This window comes from Pyxicephalus adspersus, chromosome 1 (genome assembly GCF_032062135.1).
Source record: "Pyxicephalus adspersus chromosome 1, UCB_Pads_2.0, whole genome shotgun sequence".
In the NCBI taxonomy this organism is placed as follows: Eukaryota; Metazoa; Chordata; class Amphibia; order Anura; family Pyxicephalidae; genus Pyxicephalus; species Pyxicephalus adspersus.
Genome location: NC_092858.1, coordinates 28,386,593 through 28,408,109, shown reverse-complemented (window position 1 = coordinate 28,408,109; position 21,517 = coordinate 28,386,593). Strand labels below are relative to the sequence as shown.

Genomic DNA, 21,517 nt, shown 5'->3' with positions numbered 1-21,517 from the left:
AAAAAAAAATACATCATACATCAAACAAATATAAAAGGGTGCAAACTGGTCAAATTCCTCAGATCAAGGTGGCTTACAAAATCTTTTTTTAGGGGAATATAAACTATATAGAAGAAGGTACAATCTTTCTTACAACAGGAGAAGTCTTTTCTTTCAATTGGGTGACACTTAATGTCAGGGGTAGCATGCAAATTACTTAGGCTTGAACAATGTGATGGTGGCCAGAAAAAGCAACAAATGCATATGCTGGATAAGTGACAAGAACAGTTGTATGCCATGTAGTGCTAGGGCATCTTTTTGATGGACTGGAAAATCTCTCTTTGTTGTGGATTCTCTGTGCAACTTAGTGTTTGACTTGTGCAACAGATCTTCCAAAAAAGAGGGAAGAAAGGGGAAGAGGATGCCTAGAAGTTTCCAACCATTGGGAAGTTTATGGGACTCTTTTGCTTAAAGTGCACTACGTTTTTCTTAAGACTGCTGTATCGGTATGTAACATAAGAGTAGTTATTCGGTCATCATAAAAAAAAATTAAACACTGCCTGAAGCTTTGTTTGATTGATCCTCTTCTTTCTCTCCCTGTGTGTTACAGTGAAATTATTGAATATATTGCCTGGAAATAATAAGTTAGAGTAAAAATCTCTCTTAAAAAAAAGGGAATCATTCTATTCAAAAGGAAAACAGAAGAGGTGATGTAAAGACAATTATAAGGGGTTGGGGTTTTACATATAATGAATGATATCTTATTCGTGTGCCAGTTTGAAATGATTTAAGGACTGCCTAGGTGGACTCCATGTGCAATGTGGCTCCAGTGCAACCTTTCCTGACCTTTTTATCATGGGGTAACCCTTGAAATAACTTTCGGAATGCTTGCTATAATTACTATATCCACATATCAGAGTATATTAGTGTGGGATCAATGGGAAGAATTTATGTTACATTGCTGGCTAGTGGGTAGAATGTAATCTATACAGATCATTGGTGTCAACAAATAGCTCATTGCTCAAGTTCCCCTCTGGAGGAACCCTGGTTGAGAAACACTGCTTCATTGCATAACCCCCTCCCCTGTGAAGTCTCCTTAACACGTGATAAGGGAAGATAAAAAATATTAAGATATATATTATACTTATATATATTTCTTATACATAAGAAATATATATTTCTTATACATAAGAAATTCCATGCATTTTTATATTGCAGTATTGTCAAACACATTCAGTAAAATTAAATTAATACAGTCTTAGTCTCTGGTTGACTTTTTTATTTGTCTTGAGTTCTTCACCTATTCTAAAACATTCACATGTGAAAACGACAAAAGTAATGCTGCATTTTATTGCTCTGTTTTTAGTATATCTTCTGTTACAATAGCTACAGGTGCACTTTAAAATGCAAATAAGATCAATAATAATCCAATTTGGTAAATATGCCATGAAGAGAGTGTGCTCTGGAGTTATAGTGATTAGGTTTAGGTTTAATGCTTCATCAGCAATGGTTTTCCGGACAGAGATAAACTGCTTTTCAAATTCTGCCATTTATATCCCTCACCTCATTAAGTTACATAGAAAAGCCATGTCTGCAAAATTACAGCTCTTAACATGAGATGACAATTGCTTGTTTTCTATTAACTCAGGCAAAAATCTTAAGTATATGGGTACATATGGATACTATCAGCTGATGATTCTGGGAGAAATAAGTGGACACCTAAGAAACAATCTTTAATTGGTATTGTTTTCCCTGAAAAAAGTTGGCACTAAAATACCTGTTTGTGTCTCATTCACTAATTTCTATGGACAAAAACAGCATCAAGGCCAGGCATTTACTCCAATAACTGTGTTGGCAGATAGATGTGTCACATGATGGCCATGTCAGGCCTGCACTGCTGTATTTAAATATAAGGCAAATAAAGGTGCTGTCATAGATATTTAAATAAAGAAAGTTTTTGACCCTAAGTGTGACCGATAAGAGTTCAGGCATCACACAGCTTTTGGATTACTGTAAAAGCTAATGAGCTCAAACATATCTGGTTAAACAGCTTGGCCTGTATATTGATATCTTCTCATCCTCAAAATCTTTCAAAAAAAGAGGAGGGGGTATATTAATGCATACCTTAATTAGTATTAATGCATACAGAAATGCATTAATGCACACAGAAATGCATCTCGATAGATGCATGTGTTACACAGAACCCTGTAAGCAGGAATGTGTTTGACTTATAAGATACAATACAATGTTGATTCGATTACTAGGAAAGAGATGTAAATTATTAAACATGAATCGGAGTTGGAGCTAACAAGGCAATGAACGATGATGAATAAATCAACTGCTATCCCTGCTGTTTTACCATTCACACTGTGAGGGTATATCAAATTTTATTATTAACAATGATATCACGAAGAACAACGGTTCTGTAGGTTGTGATGGTTGGACTTATTGGGGAAGGACATGGCTTCATAGCTAGTTGACTTAAAGCTGAAGAGATGCTTTGTCACCAAGGCCACTGACACCTATGAAGGTTTACGGTGACATAAATCATCCTAAAGTTCATCACCTGTGTATCTGTGTTGTAAGAAATTCATAACATTTACAGTGAAAAAGTTCAGGCCTAAATGCAAATGGATAGACAGACAGATATATATATATAAGAACTACACTACTGTTTGTTGTTTTTGACTTGAGTGATTTTATGTCATTTCCTGTTATAACAAGTCTAGACCATAATCATTCCTTCAACATTTCAACCTTTAAAATCCACAATTCCGTCAGCCTGAGTGATAAAGTTTCACATTTACTTGCTTTCTTTTGATCACTTGAAAATGCTTGGTGTTAATTTTGCTTTCTGTGTTTTCCTTGCACTGGGGAAACTCTGAAATTTCCATGCTCTGTGTAAACAGTTTAATTTTGCCAAGCGGCCTATGTTACACCACTGTAGCACACTGTTGTAAATCCACGTAAGAGAGTATAATTTGTTGACAGGCAATGTACTGGAATATCCTGGAGGAAAGATCCTGTGTGGTCCCAGCTGTGCAGTCAATCTTGGAAATCTAATCACCACATTTTAAAGATTTATCTAGTACTCAGAGACCCCTTGAAAGATGTAACAGTTCTCTCTTTAAATGTATTTACACATTAGTGATAGAAAAACTGTTAAAGTGCCACTAAAAATGGGGTTATGCAAAAAGAATTATCATAGAAAACATAACAACACATTAAAAGTTATGTATCTTATCACAAAGAATTTACTTTAAATTATGGTGGCCTAATGAGAAATAATGGAATAATACTTCCTAACATGTTGGGGGTGTTTTGTTATATACATATACAGGTGTGAACGGCAGGACTTGATTTTGCTGACCATCATCTGGCTGCCATTTATTTTATGAAAAGTATCTACAGTACACATCACTGTTTGGCATTTCCCCAAATTATAATGCATCAAACATTACAAGAATCACTAGCAAGAACTGTCTCCTCTGTGTCATGTTGTCGCTTCTAACAAGTGTGCTATAGCAAGACCCTACATTGCTCCTAAGGTAGCCTTCTTGGCCATTTCCTTCAATCTAGAGACTTCCTTGGCTCTCCCAGAATACAGTCTTCTCACAGCCCTTCTACCTTCATGGCTTTGCAAATACACAGGCTTCTTCCAGTCCTTTGGCATACAGGCCTTTTTTCCTGAGCCACACCTGACCTCATGTTCCATCTTTCAATCTCAAATGCAGATTCCTTTTATTTGAATTAGGCAGGTGGTTCCAGAGCCACTTCCAAATATTGACCTGGGACAGGAATGAAGCGTTTCACTCAACAAATTCTTCCAACACATTCCAGACCTGGATCCCTTTGTAGTGTTAGGTCACAGGTTCGAATCTCGGCCTGGGATATGCAGTTAGGTAAATGGCTTCTCAACGAATTGTCCTTATACTGTGGTAATGATATGTGACTATGATAGAGGCATTAGATTGTGAGCCCCTTTGGGAAACAGCTCAGGGCTGCGTAACATGTCTTTGCTAGTTATTAATATATATATATCTATATATACAAAATTGGATGTATGTGTGTGTGTGTGTGTGTGTGTGTGTGTTCCACCATCACTCGAAAGCGCATAGAGACATTTTCAACCATACTTGCTATACATATGACTGAGACTCATGTGAGTGCACCTGTCATGTTTGTACAGCGCTGTGCTATATGTCAGAGCTATATTTGGATGAAACGCATGGAGACATTTCAACCTTTCTATGTTCCACCATCACTAGGAAACGCATCAACACATTTCAACCAAACTTGCTAGATATATGACTGAGACTCATGTGAGTGCACCAGACATCTTTGTACAGTGCTGTGCTATATGTCAGAGCTATATTTGTATGTATGTATGTATGTATGTATGTGTGTCATCACTAGGAAACGCATGGAGACATTTAAACCAAACTTGCTAGACATATGACTCATGTGAGTGCACCGCTGATCTTTGTACAGCACTGTGGAAAAGACACAGATATGATTCTACTGACTACCAAAGTGTATTAAAAAAAGAACTTTATAAATGACTGATATATTTGTATCTAAACTGGTCTAACTAAATCATACTAGTGCAAAATAAAAAAAAAAATCATAATTTATGGTATCCTGTTGTGTTCAACAGTCACATACAATATACCATATATACTCAAAAATAAACTGACTCGAGCCTGCAGGCTGTATACGGCCCAATAAGGTTGTTTCTCCATCCCTTTGGGTGGTCCACGGCTCTGGCTCTGCCACCACCCCGGGCAGGGTCAGTAGAAGTAGAACACGTCCCCTGTTTGTATCCCTGCTAGTGGAGAAGGGCAGGCTGTGTCCCTGCAGAAAACCCACCCACTCTCCAATCACAGATCTGAGCCTGCGATGGGAGAGTGGGTGGGGTTATGCCATCATGATGTCACGTTTAGTGGCGTCATGATGGCATAACCCCCCCACTCTCCCATCGGCCCGGCCCCTCTGTCAAATTTTATATCAGATTGTGTCCCCTGACTGAAAAACGTTTGCCCACCCCTGGACTTGAGTATAAACCTAAAATACAAAATGTGTCTGTAACTGCTAACATTCAAACTAGTAATCAACAGAAATGCCAATAAAAATATTTTTACAGGTTAGAGACTTACAAGTTAGATTATTATATACTGAGTTGCTGTTAAATGGTCCCTTGTCCTTAATTATCTTTGTGCATGGTTGTTAGCAACCAGTACATGTTCATGTACAGTGTTTTACAAATAAAATTTCTTTGACAGTTCTGGTATGTCAAACTACAGACACATGCAGTACCAGGATATGCCAAGTTATCATCCTAGACTAATCCAATATCTAATGATATTGTCAGGTACAAAAAAAAATTGGTTTATACTTGAGCATATATAGTACACATTGGGCCTGATTTATTAAAGCTCTCCAAGATTGGAGAAGATACACTTTTATCAGTGAACTTAGGTGATACAGAAAACTATTTGTTAGCAAATGTTTTCAATTCTGTACCAGATCCATTCCAGGTTTGCTGGATCACCCAGCTTCACCTTCTTGTTATGAAATACCAACTGTCTTCTAACTGTACTCATGCACTGCCACCCTGTTTTATGTGCCCCTGGTTGAGAATACAAGTGGCTATGCCAGCACTCATTGTGAAGGTATGTCCTAATGTTGTCACTATTATCAGGAAGCTAATCCTTAACAATATACTTATTATATTACAGGGTTCATTTCCCAACTGAATGTCAGTATGAACTTCATTAGCCATTCCAGTTTCCTCCAACAACCTAAATCCTAGCAGGTAATTTGACTTCTGTCCGTACAGGTGCTGGTGTACACAAATATCCTTTTATTCAGCTACCTAATAACGAGGCAATGCTCACACTGTCTTTGCTGAAGGGGCTTGGGGTACATTCATTCAATCAAAGCCCCCCATCCAGTAGCTTCACCAAAAACCTCTCCTCTGACAGTGATCATGACTGATGGCGCAGTACTGGCCGTATGACAAGTTGATTGTTTAGAATTTTAAAACAAAGATGTATTTTAGTGATAGAACATTTGTGAGTGCAACTAAACATAATCTAAATAATGGACTGGTGGCTACTCTTTACATTTTACATTTTTTAATAAAGTAGATTGATTGTGAAGTTAGCATACAAGACTCTACATAAATAAGGACATTTAGCATGCACTTCAAATGCTATTTATGTTCTCCAAATAGAAGCTAAAATGTTTTATGCAAACGCTCGATATACACAAGCACTTGTGTATTTACTTCCATATTCCTTTATAGAAACCGTGCCTACAGCGTAAGGTAAGACTGGTTACTGTAGTACCTGTTCTTGTCTATGCCTTAGCCCAGTGTTTCTTCTCTTCTTCTTTTTTTAACATGGGGGAATCCCTGCTTATAATAATTATATTTACAGCTCACAGTATATTAGTGTTATGGTCAGTGTGAAGAATGTCTCCTACATTGCTGCCCATTGGGAATGCTGTCACCCTTACAGATAGTCAAAAACATCAACAACATTGTTATCTGTTGAGCTGATCTGGGAGTCACAAATTGCTCAAGGAACCCCTAGCAACCCCTGGAGGAACCCTGGTTGAGAAACATTGCCCCAGCCAGTGGGGAATTTGAGGAGAGTTCATTTATTGTAGGAATTACAAAATACAACTTCTAAGCACACACACCATGCTGTGAAATATGTTGATATTTTATGAATGTTTAAATATATATTCTGCATACCTATTAGGTCATATTGGGATAGCTTAACATTAAAACAAAGGATTATGTGTGAGACTAACACAATTTATCATTTTACTATAAAATCTACTTTACTGCAACTAGTCTGACATTAGCTGCCAGGATTCCACCAATAAACCTCACAAAGTGTCCAGCCAGACATGATTCCATCTCTGCTGGCATACAGTCACACAAGCTGAACAGCTTCCTCCTGTTTGTTTTTCGCTCTTATCTCATACACATCAAAAGCCGCTAATGGAAACATTAGCATAAACCTTTCAACATTACATTAGCCATACCAAAACAATGGGGATTTGTAAGTGTTGTAAGGACTGCAGAACTTTTCCTCTTTTAAACAACGACTTGTAGATGTCAGAGATTAACGGTAACATAGGCTGGGTAAATCCACTAAAACATACCTTTTATAGCAGGTCCAGAGTATTTTATTACAATGGCACTGTAAGGAACTAAACATATAAACCAGCACTTCTTATAAGATGGGGATTCCATCAGTAACCTGACACCACTAGCCAGGAAATGTTGAGGGCCAGGAAGCTAAAGAACGAGGGCCCAGTCACTTTCTCATACCTGAGCACCTATACTTGAATGATCTCCCTGTTTCTGTTCATCCTTTTACATCTGCACAACTCTCACATGACAAATCAAAGCCGTGCTCCTCTACCAAAATAACCATGGGCACACAGGGTCACAGGGCAGGACAAAGTATAGTGAATAAAGAATGATAAAAACATAGGCTACAAGGAAACTACAAGCAAAACTGGTGACTAATATTAAAAGGAGGTATAATGGACATAGAGGTAGGTTAATTGGCTTTATCCGAAATATGACCTTGAACTGTGTTACTGACATATGACTATGTTGGAAATATTGGATTGTACACAGCATGTCTTTGTAAAGTGCTGTGTAATATGTTGACACTATAAAAATACAAGATAATATTAATATTAGTAACTTTAGTGGGCAGACCATCCACCTCCATGCCTTTCCTGCACATGTAAACCTCCACAAAGTGATTGTCCGCATATTCAAATGATTGTTAAAGTGGGACTAAACCTCGATCTACTCACCTGTCCCCATTCCATCTGAGGGTCTTACGATCTTCTTCCTTCTTCTCTTCTTAGAAGTAATGTTCGGGCATCTCGATTGCCCAGGCTGGGATAAAGTAACTCTTGTGCAGGTATCCGGCAGTTTATTCAGTCACAAGCACAGGGGAAGACATGATTGCTGGGTATCCTGGAGCAATCAGGCAGGTAAGATTGCTTATTGCAGAAGGGACATCGCCTGTCCAAACAATGCCCATTTATTCTTGGGCCTAATTTATTAAAGCTCTCCAAAGCTGGAGAGGATACACTTTCATCAATGCAGTTAGGTGATTCAGCAAACCTGAAATGGATCTTGTCCAGGATTCAAAACATTTGCTAAGCAAATAGCAAATGATTTTTAAGAAATCCATTCCAGGTTTGCTGGATCACCCAGCTTCGCAGATAAAAGTGTATCCTCTCCAGCCTTGGAGAGCTTTAATAAATCAGGCTCAATGTATGTAAAACATTTTTTAGAGGTCTACTGATGGATGGTTTAAAGCTAAACTTCAGGTCAACCGTTAAGGCTGGATGATCCTTAATGGGCCCCTGCACTTGAACTACCTAATGGCTGTTCAGTGGCTCCCAGACTGCTTGATCACCTGCACAGACCCTGCTGTAATTATTGTACATTTTTACTATACACAAGCTTCCTCCTGTGATAATCTTGCATGTTTCAAGTACAAGGAGAACACAAAAGCAACACTAAATAATTCTCGTACACACTCATGATTTCCCAAGCCGATGGTAATTTAATAACACTTGAATTGCTCAAGCTTGCACGTACTTATACTTAAAAAAGCCAATTAGCATCAGGAATTTCTGTAATTATTCCAGTGCCTGTAACTTTAGACAATATCAGCAGGCTGAAGAGAATAGTACGTTTAATTGCACATTTGTATTACTCTATTTGACTATACTTCTAATCAGCACTACAAAGGAGAGCTTCTTGTCCATGCACCCTTTTCCGAAAGAGGAGCAAAGAAAAGAGAGGCCCGTCTGCTCATTCATTCCCGTAGCTCATGTTTCTTTTAATTACTACAGACAGCTCCCATGGCTTTTACATTAGATGGCTCTCTTTGATTTTCTAAAATATTAAGGAAATACAACAGCTTAAAGCCAAGTAAAATGCACTGAGAAAACCTGAGCCGGCCTATAAAGTGGTGCCTAAGGCTACGTACACACGTGCAATAATTATCGTTGGAAATTAACGAGTAACGACCGATCGTCCGATAATTGTTACCAAAAAAACAAACAATGATTGGTCAACAACGATGATGAAAGAGGTATGTCACTGGAAACGAACGACCGTCCCGGCAGATTGGATTGGATGACGATCGTTCTCTATCTATTGTGTGTATGGTCATTCAGTGATCATGGATTGTTCTGTGATACACTTTCTCCAGTACATGTCACTTTCTGCATCGTTCAAACGATTGTATCTAGTGTGTGTACATTATTGGTGGATTATATTTGAACGATCGTATCGTTTCAGCATGTACACAATTGTGCACAATACGAAAAGAAATGTGAATAATCGTTGATAAGTCGTTATTTTTCGTTAATTTTCGTTTTCTAACAACAATTATTGCACGTGTGTACGTAGCCTAGGGAAGGAACAAAAATACCTGTACAGATCCTGTGACCTTCTTTGGCTCTACACTAGACTCAGAAGCTAATTCTCTCTAAGTGAGCCAGCATTCTCACAGTGCTATGTTCCCATACCATCAGGGCCGGATTTCTTACAAGGCCACCAAGGTCGTGGTCTGTGGTAACATGGCCACTATAGGTGGCATTTGTACTGGTATTGTGTCTAATATTATCATTATAATAAATAAAGGTGATTAGCCTAGGGCTGTTGTGCCCACAAACATAATGGCTCCCACCAATGACCTTCCACTATCATTATAGCCAAGCTATCTGGCCTAGGTGAGAAAAAAGTACAAATCCAGCCCTGCCTACCATACTATATTAAAGCAGCACCGGAGTGCACAGTAGGAACACTATTATTTGACACGGTATTTTGAAATTACATGGGCTGAACTTAGCAACAGGATGGTGTGGATCTGATCTGGAGCTGGGGGACTATAAGGCCTTGTTGAAAATCTGACCCCTAGGACTCAAGAAGCTCCACAGGGTTTGATGGATTGATTTGATGGTTTTAAAAACACAGGCACTTGCGGATCCACAAACCGTGCTTTTCCTAAGCTGAGGCCAGGTCAGGTTTACTTTACTGACTCTGACAACTAAGTAGATCTGAAAACTCAAGAAAGACGTCTAACCACTGTAGTCCCCCACAGCTATGACTTGTCATTGCGCTAATCTTCCTGCCAAAATCTACACAAAACTAAAATATCAGTTCAGCTGGGTTGTTGTTCTACCAATGTCTTGTATTTCACTCGAGACTGTTTGTGACACTTTGGCAAGACTCTTGAGTATATGTTTTTTAGTCATATAAGCCAAAAGAAAACCCTAAAGTGTGGCTTGATGGGAGTCCTTTACAGGTACAAAGTATCAACATGCAACAACACGTTCGGTAATGAATGATTTAACTAAAGACCATATTGACTATTGCTGCCCAAAGAATAAAATGGAAGATCAATGTGGTACACTCTCTTTTAATATTAACTCAGCCCTAATGTTTGCCTCTTAATAGGTTTTTTGGGTACTATCTTATTAAACCTGTGAGTTATAGACAGAGTCTGAATGAAACTAGATAAAATAGATTTAATATTTACCAGCAAAAAAGTGTAACCCGCTTATAAATGTCAGGTTAGAATTGAAATAAAATACTTTTTACCAACAGAAGTTGCAAAGAATATGCATGCTGGCACCAACAATACAAGTACTAGAAACCTACAGCCACCATGGCCAAGGTTTACATATTTAGGCACTGCAAATGCTCTAGGGATGCTTACACTTGAGACACTTGGCCTGGTGTTCTTGGCCACAATTGTCACACTTACCCACTTCCTCGCTAAAGCACAGGTACCTCTCTCCTGTGCATGCAGACAGTACTGACCCTTGGGGTGCCTGGTCTCCCAAGTTTTATCAGTTTTGCTCATCCTGCAGGCCAATCAAGAAATAGCCTCCTAATCATCCCTGGATATTTAGCCAGCTCAGAGCTTTAGCTAGCTTCGTGCAACATGTCTCCACTAGTGCCAAACCCTATAGCTCTGCTAAGCAGTTCCTCTACAGCTGCTGTTTAAATCAGTGCTCTCCCTGTCCAGCTACTGTGTTAACCCCTTTTTGCCCAGTCTGGAGTTTCCCTGCCTGTTCCCTTGTGCTGTTCCAGTGTTCCTCTGTGTCTGCAGTATCCCTGTGTCTTCTGTGTCACCTGTGCCTCCTGTAGCTTCCAGTATCTCTTGTGATCCCTGTGTCTGCGGTTGTCCCTGTGTCACTGGTGTCTATTTCTTGGATCCTTGGTATTTGACCCCTGGCATGTGACCTGACCTGTCTTGCTTGCTGCATGACTCGACCCCGGCCTTCCTCGACTATCCTTCTGTTTTGTGATTTGCCCACCTTGGTGTGCCCAAGGACCGCAACCTGGCAGTAACCAGCAGCGCAACATCCTCACCACTAGAGGCTCTGACGAAGACCTGGTTACTGCTTAAACCCTGCACCTTGGCCCCTTTCAGGGCTCATACAATTTCTGTGCAAGGCGTAGTGCCCCCTAGTGGCCCTGTCTCCCCAAGCGGGACAACCATATATATGGTCTGTGATTCTACATGTTAGGGTGCTGATGGCTACTTATGTTATTTAATAGACAGACCTCGTATGCTGGAATATTTCCTATATTAGTATAATTGATAAAACAAATGAAAAGGCTGTGACATGTCTTCAACATTACAAAAAACAAGTCAAGTTGAATGTGACTAAGTATTACTAGATAGTTCTAGAGAAAGTTACAGAGAATATGGTATGTCAAAAATGTGAGGAATCAGGTAAATAGATATAAATATTCATCCTAACTTAAAATGTATATGAACCGGCAAAATTAACAAGTCCTTTTCTGTACTAGCAGAAACCTAACATAAAACACATCCAAGAACTAAAAAGTTTCAATGAATTATATTTTTGTTTTTGGGTTAAGAGTACTTTTGGATTAAAGCTATATTAGTGGATATTCAGATTTTTCTGAGAACCATTATCTGTTTACTGATTGGTTTCTTCTATTACCTGCCGTTGCTGATTGTGAAAACACACAACCACATCCTTTACAAAAATCTATAAGCACAGAAACTGGAAGTATGAGCTTTAATAGTCTTTAGTTTTGTCTATACCATCACACAAGTTTCATTTAAATTGAAAACAAAGCAATGGTTAGTGAGCACATTCCAAGGCCTGCTCTGACCAGACATAGGAATGAACCCTTCACTTGTTCTCAGGGGTCCATTTGAAATTTAGTTCCTGCAGTTTTTCAGATCATATTTCCATTAGAATATCTGGATAAAGGCTTTGGGACCAGGTAGGTCTCCTACCATGTTTAGATTATACCAGTCTAGAAATGAAAAATACACTTGGGAGAAAATAAAGGCTAGGATTACTTAGTAGGGTAGTAGCTATTTGTCAGAATACCTTCTGGCAGTGATGAATACATGTTTTAGATTACTAAGTACCGCTGATATCATGTAGTCAAAAAACAGACCCTTAAGTACATAGCTTTCAATGGCATGTGAGTTATAAGCCCTACCTAAAATGATGCTTTTATACCTTTCTTTTACAGAGTAAGCATGGACCACAAAATAAAATGCAGTTGCTAGTGATTAACTCCCTGCCAGGGGATGTGGGATAACCTGATGATGTGTGGAGTCTACGTGATATCTAGTGATGGACCGGCAACCCTACTGACCACTAAACTACTTTGCCATGTGGATGTCACCAGGTCACAGTCCCCAGGTTTGGACGATTTCGGTGTAGGAAAACCAACTGGGTGGATAAAAGGCAGTCTTGGGTCACAGCTAACAGGAAGCGTGGACGTGAACAGGCCAAAGTCAGGACAGTTGGCAAGCATGAAGCTTAGTTCTGTAGAGGGTCAGGGCAGGCAACAAGCAAGAAGCAGAATCATGGACAGGTCCAGATCAGAACAGGAGGCAGAGTTATGAACAGGTGAATGCTTAACAGAATTGTAGCTAAATGCACTTACGCATCCAGCAATATCAACAAGAATTGCTCAACTCTTGAGGCACCGTCATGCACACTTCTAGAACACGCATGCCGCAAAAAGGCTTGTGTATGGGTGCGCGCGTACCTGCCCCTGAGTGTCCCTGTTAGCTAAGGAGGGTCCAGGGTCCTTGTGCAGCAGCACACTTTGCACTTCCCTATGTCCACCCCCGTATTTCATGTTGCTTCTTTAGGGCAGGAAGAAAAGTGAAATCTCCCTAGCAGGGTGCAGATAGCAAAAAAATAACTGGATATGGGTTTTAACCCTTACGTGCTCTATACAACAAAAAAAGAAATGTTAGGGTATACTTTTGTGTATTCTCAGTGGTTTATTTTGTTTGACAATTAAATCTACTAGAATTGAAAACAAAAGTTTCCTATACTTTATATGTGTATATACACATTTAGTGTGTGATATATGCCAACAGGCATGTCAGCGTATTATTATGTAGATGAATCCAGTACGCAAGGAATATTCTCTACCTGATTCTGTGAAGCATGAAAAAGAGAAGCATACCGCAGGGCAGTAACCTTCCCCCAATCCCCAACTTTGACACATTTCACAACATCCAGAAATCCTTAAGTGATCCCCACAGTGTACAAATGTCAGAGTGCTTAAAATACTGTCCGACCCGGAGATTAAGTTGATTCATCTGGTGCTGGAAAGAAAAAGGAACTATTCCAAGCTCACAAAGGTAAACGATGGTTTGAAGCAAAACATTCCAGCAACAATTCCTATAGCTAATCTACAAGGGATAGCTATTCATAAACTTGCGCTGTACCTTTCCATTTTACTCATACAAAGCAGAGGCAACAGCTCCCTGAGGACAGCAACACTAAAATGGATAGAACAGATGTCACTGATTGCATCTAATCAATAACATTTTTTAGGTGAATAAATGAGGATCACACATCTATCCACTGTAAGCTTTGTGATGCTTGGAGGTAAGAATAAAACAATATTCACAAGGGAAAAATAAATATATTCTATGGCAGGTAAAGCATTAAAACTAAAGTCAAGAATTCTGTAAAAACTCAGCTCTTTGCCACAATTTGCTATTCTAAGACATTTATGATCCAATAATTGCATTGAAAATGGATATAGAATTTGGATCTTGTAAAAATTAGCATTTGTAGTGAGCGTGAACTGGTATACAATGTAGGTGGAAGTAGATTTTTTTTAAAAATCAGCGAATCCAACACATTGAGAGTTATGATAATGCAAATAATGAAATTTGCAACCTGGACACAATGTACAACCCAGCTTGTTTTAAGCTATTGTTATCTGTACCTGGGCTTCAGCTAGCATATATAAGGTCCAGGCATCAAATACTTTTCCTGCTATAGCTCTCATTCAGTTGTTATGCCACCTGTTTTGGATGGGCATGGCTCCATTAATTCCCCTCCTTCTACTGGGCAATAAGACAATAGATTATAGTGATGGACCCATAGGAATGTGGGATAAGAAGGAGTTAGCTTAACGCTGCCTAGAGGTGACAAAGATTTGTTATTTATTAGACCTGGGAAAAGACAAATTTAACAGTGTAACTGCAGATACACATAACAGAAGCACACAATCCCCCCTTGCACTCCTGATCAAAAAATAATATCACAGATCCCAAACTTTGATCTGCACATGACTGGGCAGTGTGAACTGACCACTTGCAGAACACACAGTGAAAATTCCAAACCAATGTCAAAGACTTCTCCTTGGCTCTATATCAGACTTTCTTAACCTTTTTTACTATGGCGGGACCTTTGAAATAACTTTAAGGTCTTAGGGAACCCCTACTATAATCACAATATCCACACATCACAGTATATTAACATGGTGGTCAATGAGAAGAATACATCTTACATTGTTAGAATGTCACCCTTACACATTGGTGTCAGTTAAACTAACCTGAGACTTAAAAATTGCTCATTGCTCAAGGAATCCCTGCAACCTTTGGCAGAATCTTAGGGTTCTAAGTCTAGCGTAATTGGTTATGGTTTGGTCTTATATGCAGTAATATTAATTTACAGTTATTAAACTCATCAAGAGATCAAAGAACTTTCTGAGTATTTATTCCTGATATGAAATGTGGAACCACTGTCACAGAGTCAGCTCCAAGAGAAAGTGCTGACAATAATACTCAAACAACCTATATATCTCAGCAGGGATGATGTCAGCAAAGAGCCAAGTCAATAAACAACCCTTAGCTTGCAGTGGGAGCTCTGAGTTAAAGACTGATATAAAGGCTGATATAAAAGGTGCACAAAACAGTATATAACAGTGGGGACAGGTAGTAAAAAAGAGGAAAAGAAAGAGAAACACCCACTTGGACCTATTAAATAAAAGTAGGTAAGCCGAAATTGTGATGGTCAGCAATCCTTAAAAACAAAAGTGCACCTTAAGATCCCACACTATAATAAAATATTACTGCTGACTTTACTTTACATGCACTCATATATTTCTTATATGATTTATGAAGACTGCAATACAAATATAATTTAATCAAAATGTGATCAAAATCTCATTAAACTTTCAAATTAACATTCCTTTATCTACATGAAAATATTTGTGTAAAAAAATTATCCATGCTTCACAGACTGGCTTCCATTAATTTCTGTCCAAAAATGTAAATTTGAATATACACGCCATAAATCACCAGTCATTTCTGACAGAGTAAATACAAGTTAACATGTAATGTATATTCTGCTTTGCCACAGCTAGTTCAAGCAAAGCTTTCATCAGTTTTACAAGAAACATTTTCACACTCATCTCCAGCCAATTTTTTTTTTCTTTTGGAGAAGTGCTAAGGTTGCTGAGAAATGCTGTAAGGTTTTTACTGCCAGCTGTGTCACCAATGCAAAAAAGTCCTGTCTCCTGTCCCCATGTCACCAGGACAGGAAATAAGGAAAACCTATGAAAATGAAACAGCAATAAAATGCCTTTTTTGGCACAGTAAAGAAGAAATAGAACTTTCAAGTTTTTATTTTTTCTCTGCACCAGGAAGCTTCCCATCAAATTTTAATCCTAATGGCACCCTGTGTGGTAAGGTGTGTTAAGGTGACATTGTATCATCCAGACAGGATGTTCAGTGAAATCTTCCCGGTGAGACACACCTATCAATACAAAGCTGGCAGAATTTCTAGGTCTCCATTCAAAACGTGAACAAAAGGTTCTTGATGTAGATGTGATTTAATACACATAACACGCCTATCCCAAACTGGCATGTTTACCTCGTAGGTCCTCATAGAAGACAGTATTTCCATTTTACTAAATGCATATGCAGTTCTACTTTTGATTTTATCAAACCTGTCAATGTTCTGGGCTATATCACATGCAGAATGGACTCTTTCATTATCACTTTTTTGTTTTTATGTTGATTTGCAAAATCTCATAAAAAAAAAAAAAAAAACATAAAAATTGTTCTCTTAGTAGAGTGCAGCAATACAACATTGATATACTATGCCATCTTGTGCCACCTAAAACTAACACTAGGTGTCAGCACAGTGAAGAACAGGGGTGTAACAAAAGGCTTATCATGGGGCAAGGATCTTGAATTGTAGCTGTATTTCTATTTATTACCATTTTTTAATGTTCCAGTATATGACAGTGGGTCTGATTTATTAAAGCTCTCAAAGGCTGGAGAAGATAGACTAATGGGAGGACCTGCGTCACACTTGGGTAGTAGGGGCCACTAGGGGGTGCTACGGCTTGCACGGAGGTGGTGTGAGCCCTGAGAAGGGTTAAGGCGCAGAGTCTAAGCAGTAACCAGGTCTTCTCCAGAGCCTCTGATGGTGAGGACGTTGCACTGCTGGTTACTTCCAGGTTGTGGTCCTTGGGCACACCAGGGTGGGCAGGACGAAACACAGTAGCAAATCACAAAGCTGAAGAATGGTCAAGGAGGGCCGGGGTAGAGGCAGGGAGCAAGCAAGAGAGGTCAGATCACACACCAGGGGTCAAATACCAGGGATCCAGGAGACAGACAGCAGTGACAAAGGGGCCACTGCAGACACAGGGAACACAGGAGACACTGAAGCAACAGGTGACACAGGAATGTCCACAGACAGAGAGGAACACTGGAACAGCACAGGGAAGTTGACTGGGAACCAACAGACTAGACAACGAGGATTTAACACAGGAGCTGGATAGAGGAAACACTGAATTAGCAAACAGGTGGCCAGGAACTAGCTCAACAGAACTAGGGGCTCGGCACTAGTGGTGACACTTTGCACGAACACTGAGTGAGCAACACGGATTGAGCAAAACTGATAAAGCTTGGGATCAAAGGCACGCCCAGAGTCAGAACTGCCCACATGCACAAGAGATGCCTGCGCTTTAGCAAGAAGGAGGTAAGTGTGACAACCTGGGTTATTCAGCAAACTTGGAATGGATCTGGTTTAGGCCATCTAATATCAAATGTTTTTAAGAAACCCATTCGAGGTATAAAGAAAATATAGGAGGTAAAAACAAAAATAATCTAAGGCAGAATGCTGATACACCAATATGCCAAAAGGAGCAGAAAGAACAAAAGGACTTTTCAGAATAAACAGTAAGTTATTAAAAAAAAATGTTTTTAAACTCATTAGGTTGCTTTACCTGACATTTTAGATCAAGCTTATATTTTTGATCTGCTAAATAATAAAAAATAACAATGGTACTTTGTATCTCTGCCTGATTATAAACACTGAGTGCAAAGGTCAAATTTTTGTTAGCAGCCTCTGGAATATTTGCTGTAATTATCCAGCAACTTCAATCTGTCAACAATCAACTGTCAATTTGACAGCGGGGAATTGCCAGAGGGGGAGTGGCAGTGGGGCAGGAGGCCAGGGCATATAAAAATTGCCATGTGTATTTCATTTAAGTTTTTGTGAGCATATGTAGCACAACCAAACTTCAAAACTTGTTAATTGGCAATGCTGTCATACTGACATATATGCAAGATAATATTTAATGATAGGTACACTTTAAATAAGGAATAAATACCTATAGTGGGATTTGTGAATGTAATGATAACTGCTTTAAGAAGATATTGCTTCTCTTCATTGTTATACAATTTAAAAGAAACACACAAACTTACATCCAGCGAGTCCTCATTAACAATGATGAGTGACATTGTCTGTGACACCAGCCGACATGAGTATCCTGCCAAACATAAAGTATTCATCATTAGCAAGACAATTTAACAAAGCAGAATGACAGTTAGCAGAAGAAGGCAAATGTACTTAGGAGTCCTGTTAGACTGCACCACTTAAAGTACAGGTGCAAGTAAAATCTGAAATTGTGTTTCTCCATTGGTTAAGCATCCTGGCAGTTCTCAGACCTGCATGTCCTTTAAAAAACAGATCTGCTTTACTAAAATGAGTAAAGAATTATATATTATGAAATATATACCAAAAAACAAGAAGAATTTTCCTATGTAAGTGAATATACAGTATACAGGACAGTCAGTGACGCCATGCAAAGCATTTCTTTATGCTTAGAATACAACTGTGCATCATGTATTGGTTATAGTTTCCTTAAATCCTACAACAAAGAATCCACAGTGTCCGTAACTTGTACCAACATGGGCAAACAAACCGAAACTAACAAATTAGCGCAAATAGATGTGAATTTTAGACGTAATTCCATGCAATATTTTGGATGCATGGTTGGCCACTGAGATGGTTTGTATGCAATCAGGTAAAACCTTTACAATAGGAAACAAATGAATTTAGTTTTTTGGATTTGAAAAAGGAATTATTAAATGAATATTATATATATATTTTTTTTTAAAAAGAAGTGCTGTACTTAAGGTAAGGTTAGGTGGGCCCAAGGAAAGGTGCAGCCAGACCCATGACCGGGAAAGCTTCTTCCATTAATAAATAAAGACAACATTTACCTATATTGACAGCAGTTTCCTGTTTGTCTCCTGTTAAAACCCATATTTTAATTTCAGCTTTCATCAAAGTGGCTATAGTTTCTGGGACGCCTCCTTGAAGCTGGTCTTCTATTGCTGTGGCACCAAGAAGCAATAAATTCTAAAAAACAAAAAACACAATATTTTAATAAACTTGCAAAGTACAGGGAGGATTCCCATACATTTTATAGCTCCATTCCTCACATTTGTTTGTAGATGCTGTATATTACAATGTGGGGCTGAATTAGACATCTATGGTGTCTATAGTTATATTCCAATGTTTTAGTTTTGCTGACACACTTCCGGGATCCATAAGCAGGAAAAGTCAGAAAATGCCGCTATTATTATGTCTCATTCATGGAGCTTCTACTAATAGTTAGTTATTCAATTTTCATTATTCTAAAAGGGCATCTCCAGCTATTTACATCTCCATCAAAACAGAAACGGCCATACTACCTATTTGAATTGATTATTCTGCTAAAAAACTCCATTTAACAGAGATTAAATATAAATTACATTAGTAAATTACCAAGTGATAAATATAATATATTCTGTTTGTAAGCTTCTATGGCAATAGCATTGGTTACCATACACTTCTTTGGGATAGAGTCTTATAAAATAAATTGTTTGTACTTTGTAAACCAATGGGTAACATTTTGGCACTATACTTAAACATGTTTAAAGAGCTTAGCACTCATTTTTTTTGGCTGATTTATAAGGTACTTACCAGTACCTAAGCTATTTAACATCAAGATGTAAGAAACAATAAAATACAGGATAGTGTTAAATGCAGAATACAGGTTGCCAATTTTATTAACAATATTTCATAGTTTTTGCAAAATCTGGCTGAAAGGTAATCAAGGGCCTGTCTTCCATAGGTGTATAACAAAGGCATCTGTAATGTATACGAGGCAACTATGTTTTATTCATTTTTGATTGGGATTAATTAAGGCAGCCATTTTCAATTTTCAACCAGGGTCTGTGGATCCACAATTGTTCTTTTGGAGGTTGTTAGGATTTCCCTGAACTGTGGGTGACTGACCTTCCATTTAATGATCCCTGAACAGTCTGGGAGCCAACACCACTTGGTAGAGCCAGCTGATGGCACTAATGATGTTTTAGGTGTCTATAAAGGTGGTATTCTATCCACCACTTTAACACCGGCCACCAATTTAGGAAGCTTTCTTTCCCATTGACCCCTAAAAATTGTTTTTATGAGTGTTACCCTAAGACCTGAAAACTTATTCAAAGGTTCCTCTGGGGTAAAATGGTTGAAAAAATGAATTAAGGTATGAGGTATGTTGTACCTTTTGGCTCAGCTGCTCACCTCTTTTTGGTAGGTAATTATATTGTTTATCAAGCCTAAGCCAATAGTAATTCCTTTAATGTTTTTAATATATGAAAAATCATTTGGTGTCCTCTTGTGGGAGCAGGGAGATAAAAGACCAATGTCAGCCTGTTGGCAACAATTCTCCTGTTCTAGCCTATTAGATGGATGGGTGTACATTAGCACATTAAGCTTACTAATTAAACTTCAATTTCCTTATTAATTGCACACTACGAGCTTTTCTTTCCTCTAATAATCCATCTGTTTCACCTCAACTAAGCCCTTCTGAATGTCAGCTATCCATAACTATTATGTGGGATCATCTCACAGGGTATTAATTGGTTTCATATTTTCAGGAAACCCTCTCAGTCCACAAAGCTTAACCCAAACTCATGGGAATGGCAGATAGTGTCAATATTCTGTTTTTCTTTTGGCATAATTACAAGGGAGTAATACAAGGTTAGGGTGTCACCAAAGCTACAATATCAGGTTCATGGTGATGTCATGGTTTGCTATAAAAGCCACAGTGTGTTTTCCCCTGTGGTCCAACCATACCGATAATCGCTGTAAGATAATATCTAAGGGATCGAGGGATGTTAGGGGTTGGAGTGCAAATATTTTCTTAAACAGCAAAACAATGGCAAAAAAACAGAAAATATTTTGAAATTTTGTTTTTCCCTGGCTTTACACATTGTACAAAATTTTGTAGACAGAAGCTATTAAAATACCCAATTACATGGGAATGTAACCTTTGCTACTATATGACTGAGGATCCTGGGAGTTGTAGTGCAGGCACAGCTGGAGAGTCAAAGGCCGATCACTTATGCTCTGCTCACCTTTTCAATAAGCTCATAACATTCCTCAAGTTTCTGAGCCCTGTCCTTCAACACCACACTGGCTTCATTGTGAACTTTCAGCCAATCTTTGTATTCAGCTTCATCCAGGTCTGTGTATCCGATGCACAAAGTCCTCAAACCTGGAACAAAATTCAAATATTATGTCTACAATGACCTGAATAATTAGGTAAAGATGCAGAAGACTGTGTGCTTTTAATGAAATCAGATGTAAGCTAATGGCACCTGAAAGTTTGCTGCATGCATTGACAAGTCCTAATAGGTAAATAATTTGCTTGTTTTTCATCTGCCCAGATTTTATTGGATTGTCTGCAGTAAGGTTTATATATACAAAGATAACATTTGTCCACATTATTCACTAGATTTAGTTCCATTTCCTGACATATGTCCAACATCTGAAATTCTAGGTCCAAGAGGAATTCACCACAATTAAAATATGACAAAAATAT

General features: G+C 38.5%; 1 protein-coding gene across 1 annotated transcript in view; it reads right to left on the bottom strand.

The window, feature by feature from the left end:
* The window catches only part of ATP8A2 (ATPase phospholipid transporting 8A2), a 334,998-nt gene that overhangs the window by 216,748 nt on the left and 96,733 nt on the right, over nt 1–21,517 (bottom strand). Inside the window, exons 21-24 of the mRNA XM_072400709.1 lie at nt 21,051–21,190; nt 18,870–19,008; nt 18,069–18,133; nt 13,271–13,275 (exon numbers count right to left, since the gene is read on the bottom strand). Of these exons, the coding sequence (XP_072256810.1) occupies nt 13,271–13,275; nt 18,069–18,133; nt 18,870–19,008; nt 21,051–21,190 (349 nt within the window). The remainder of the gene's footprint in view (nt 1–13,270; nt 13,276–18,068; nt 18,134–18,869; nt 19,009–21,050; nt 21,191–21,517) is intronic.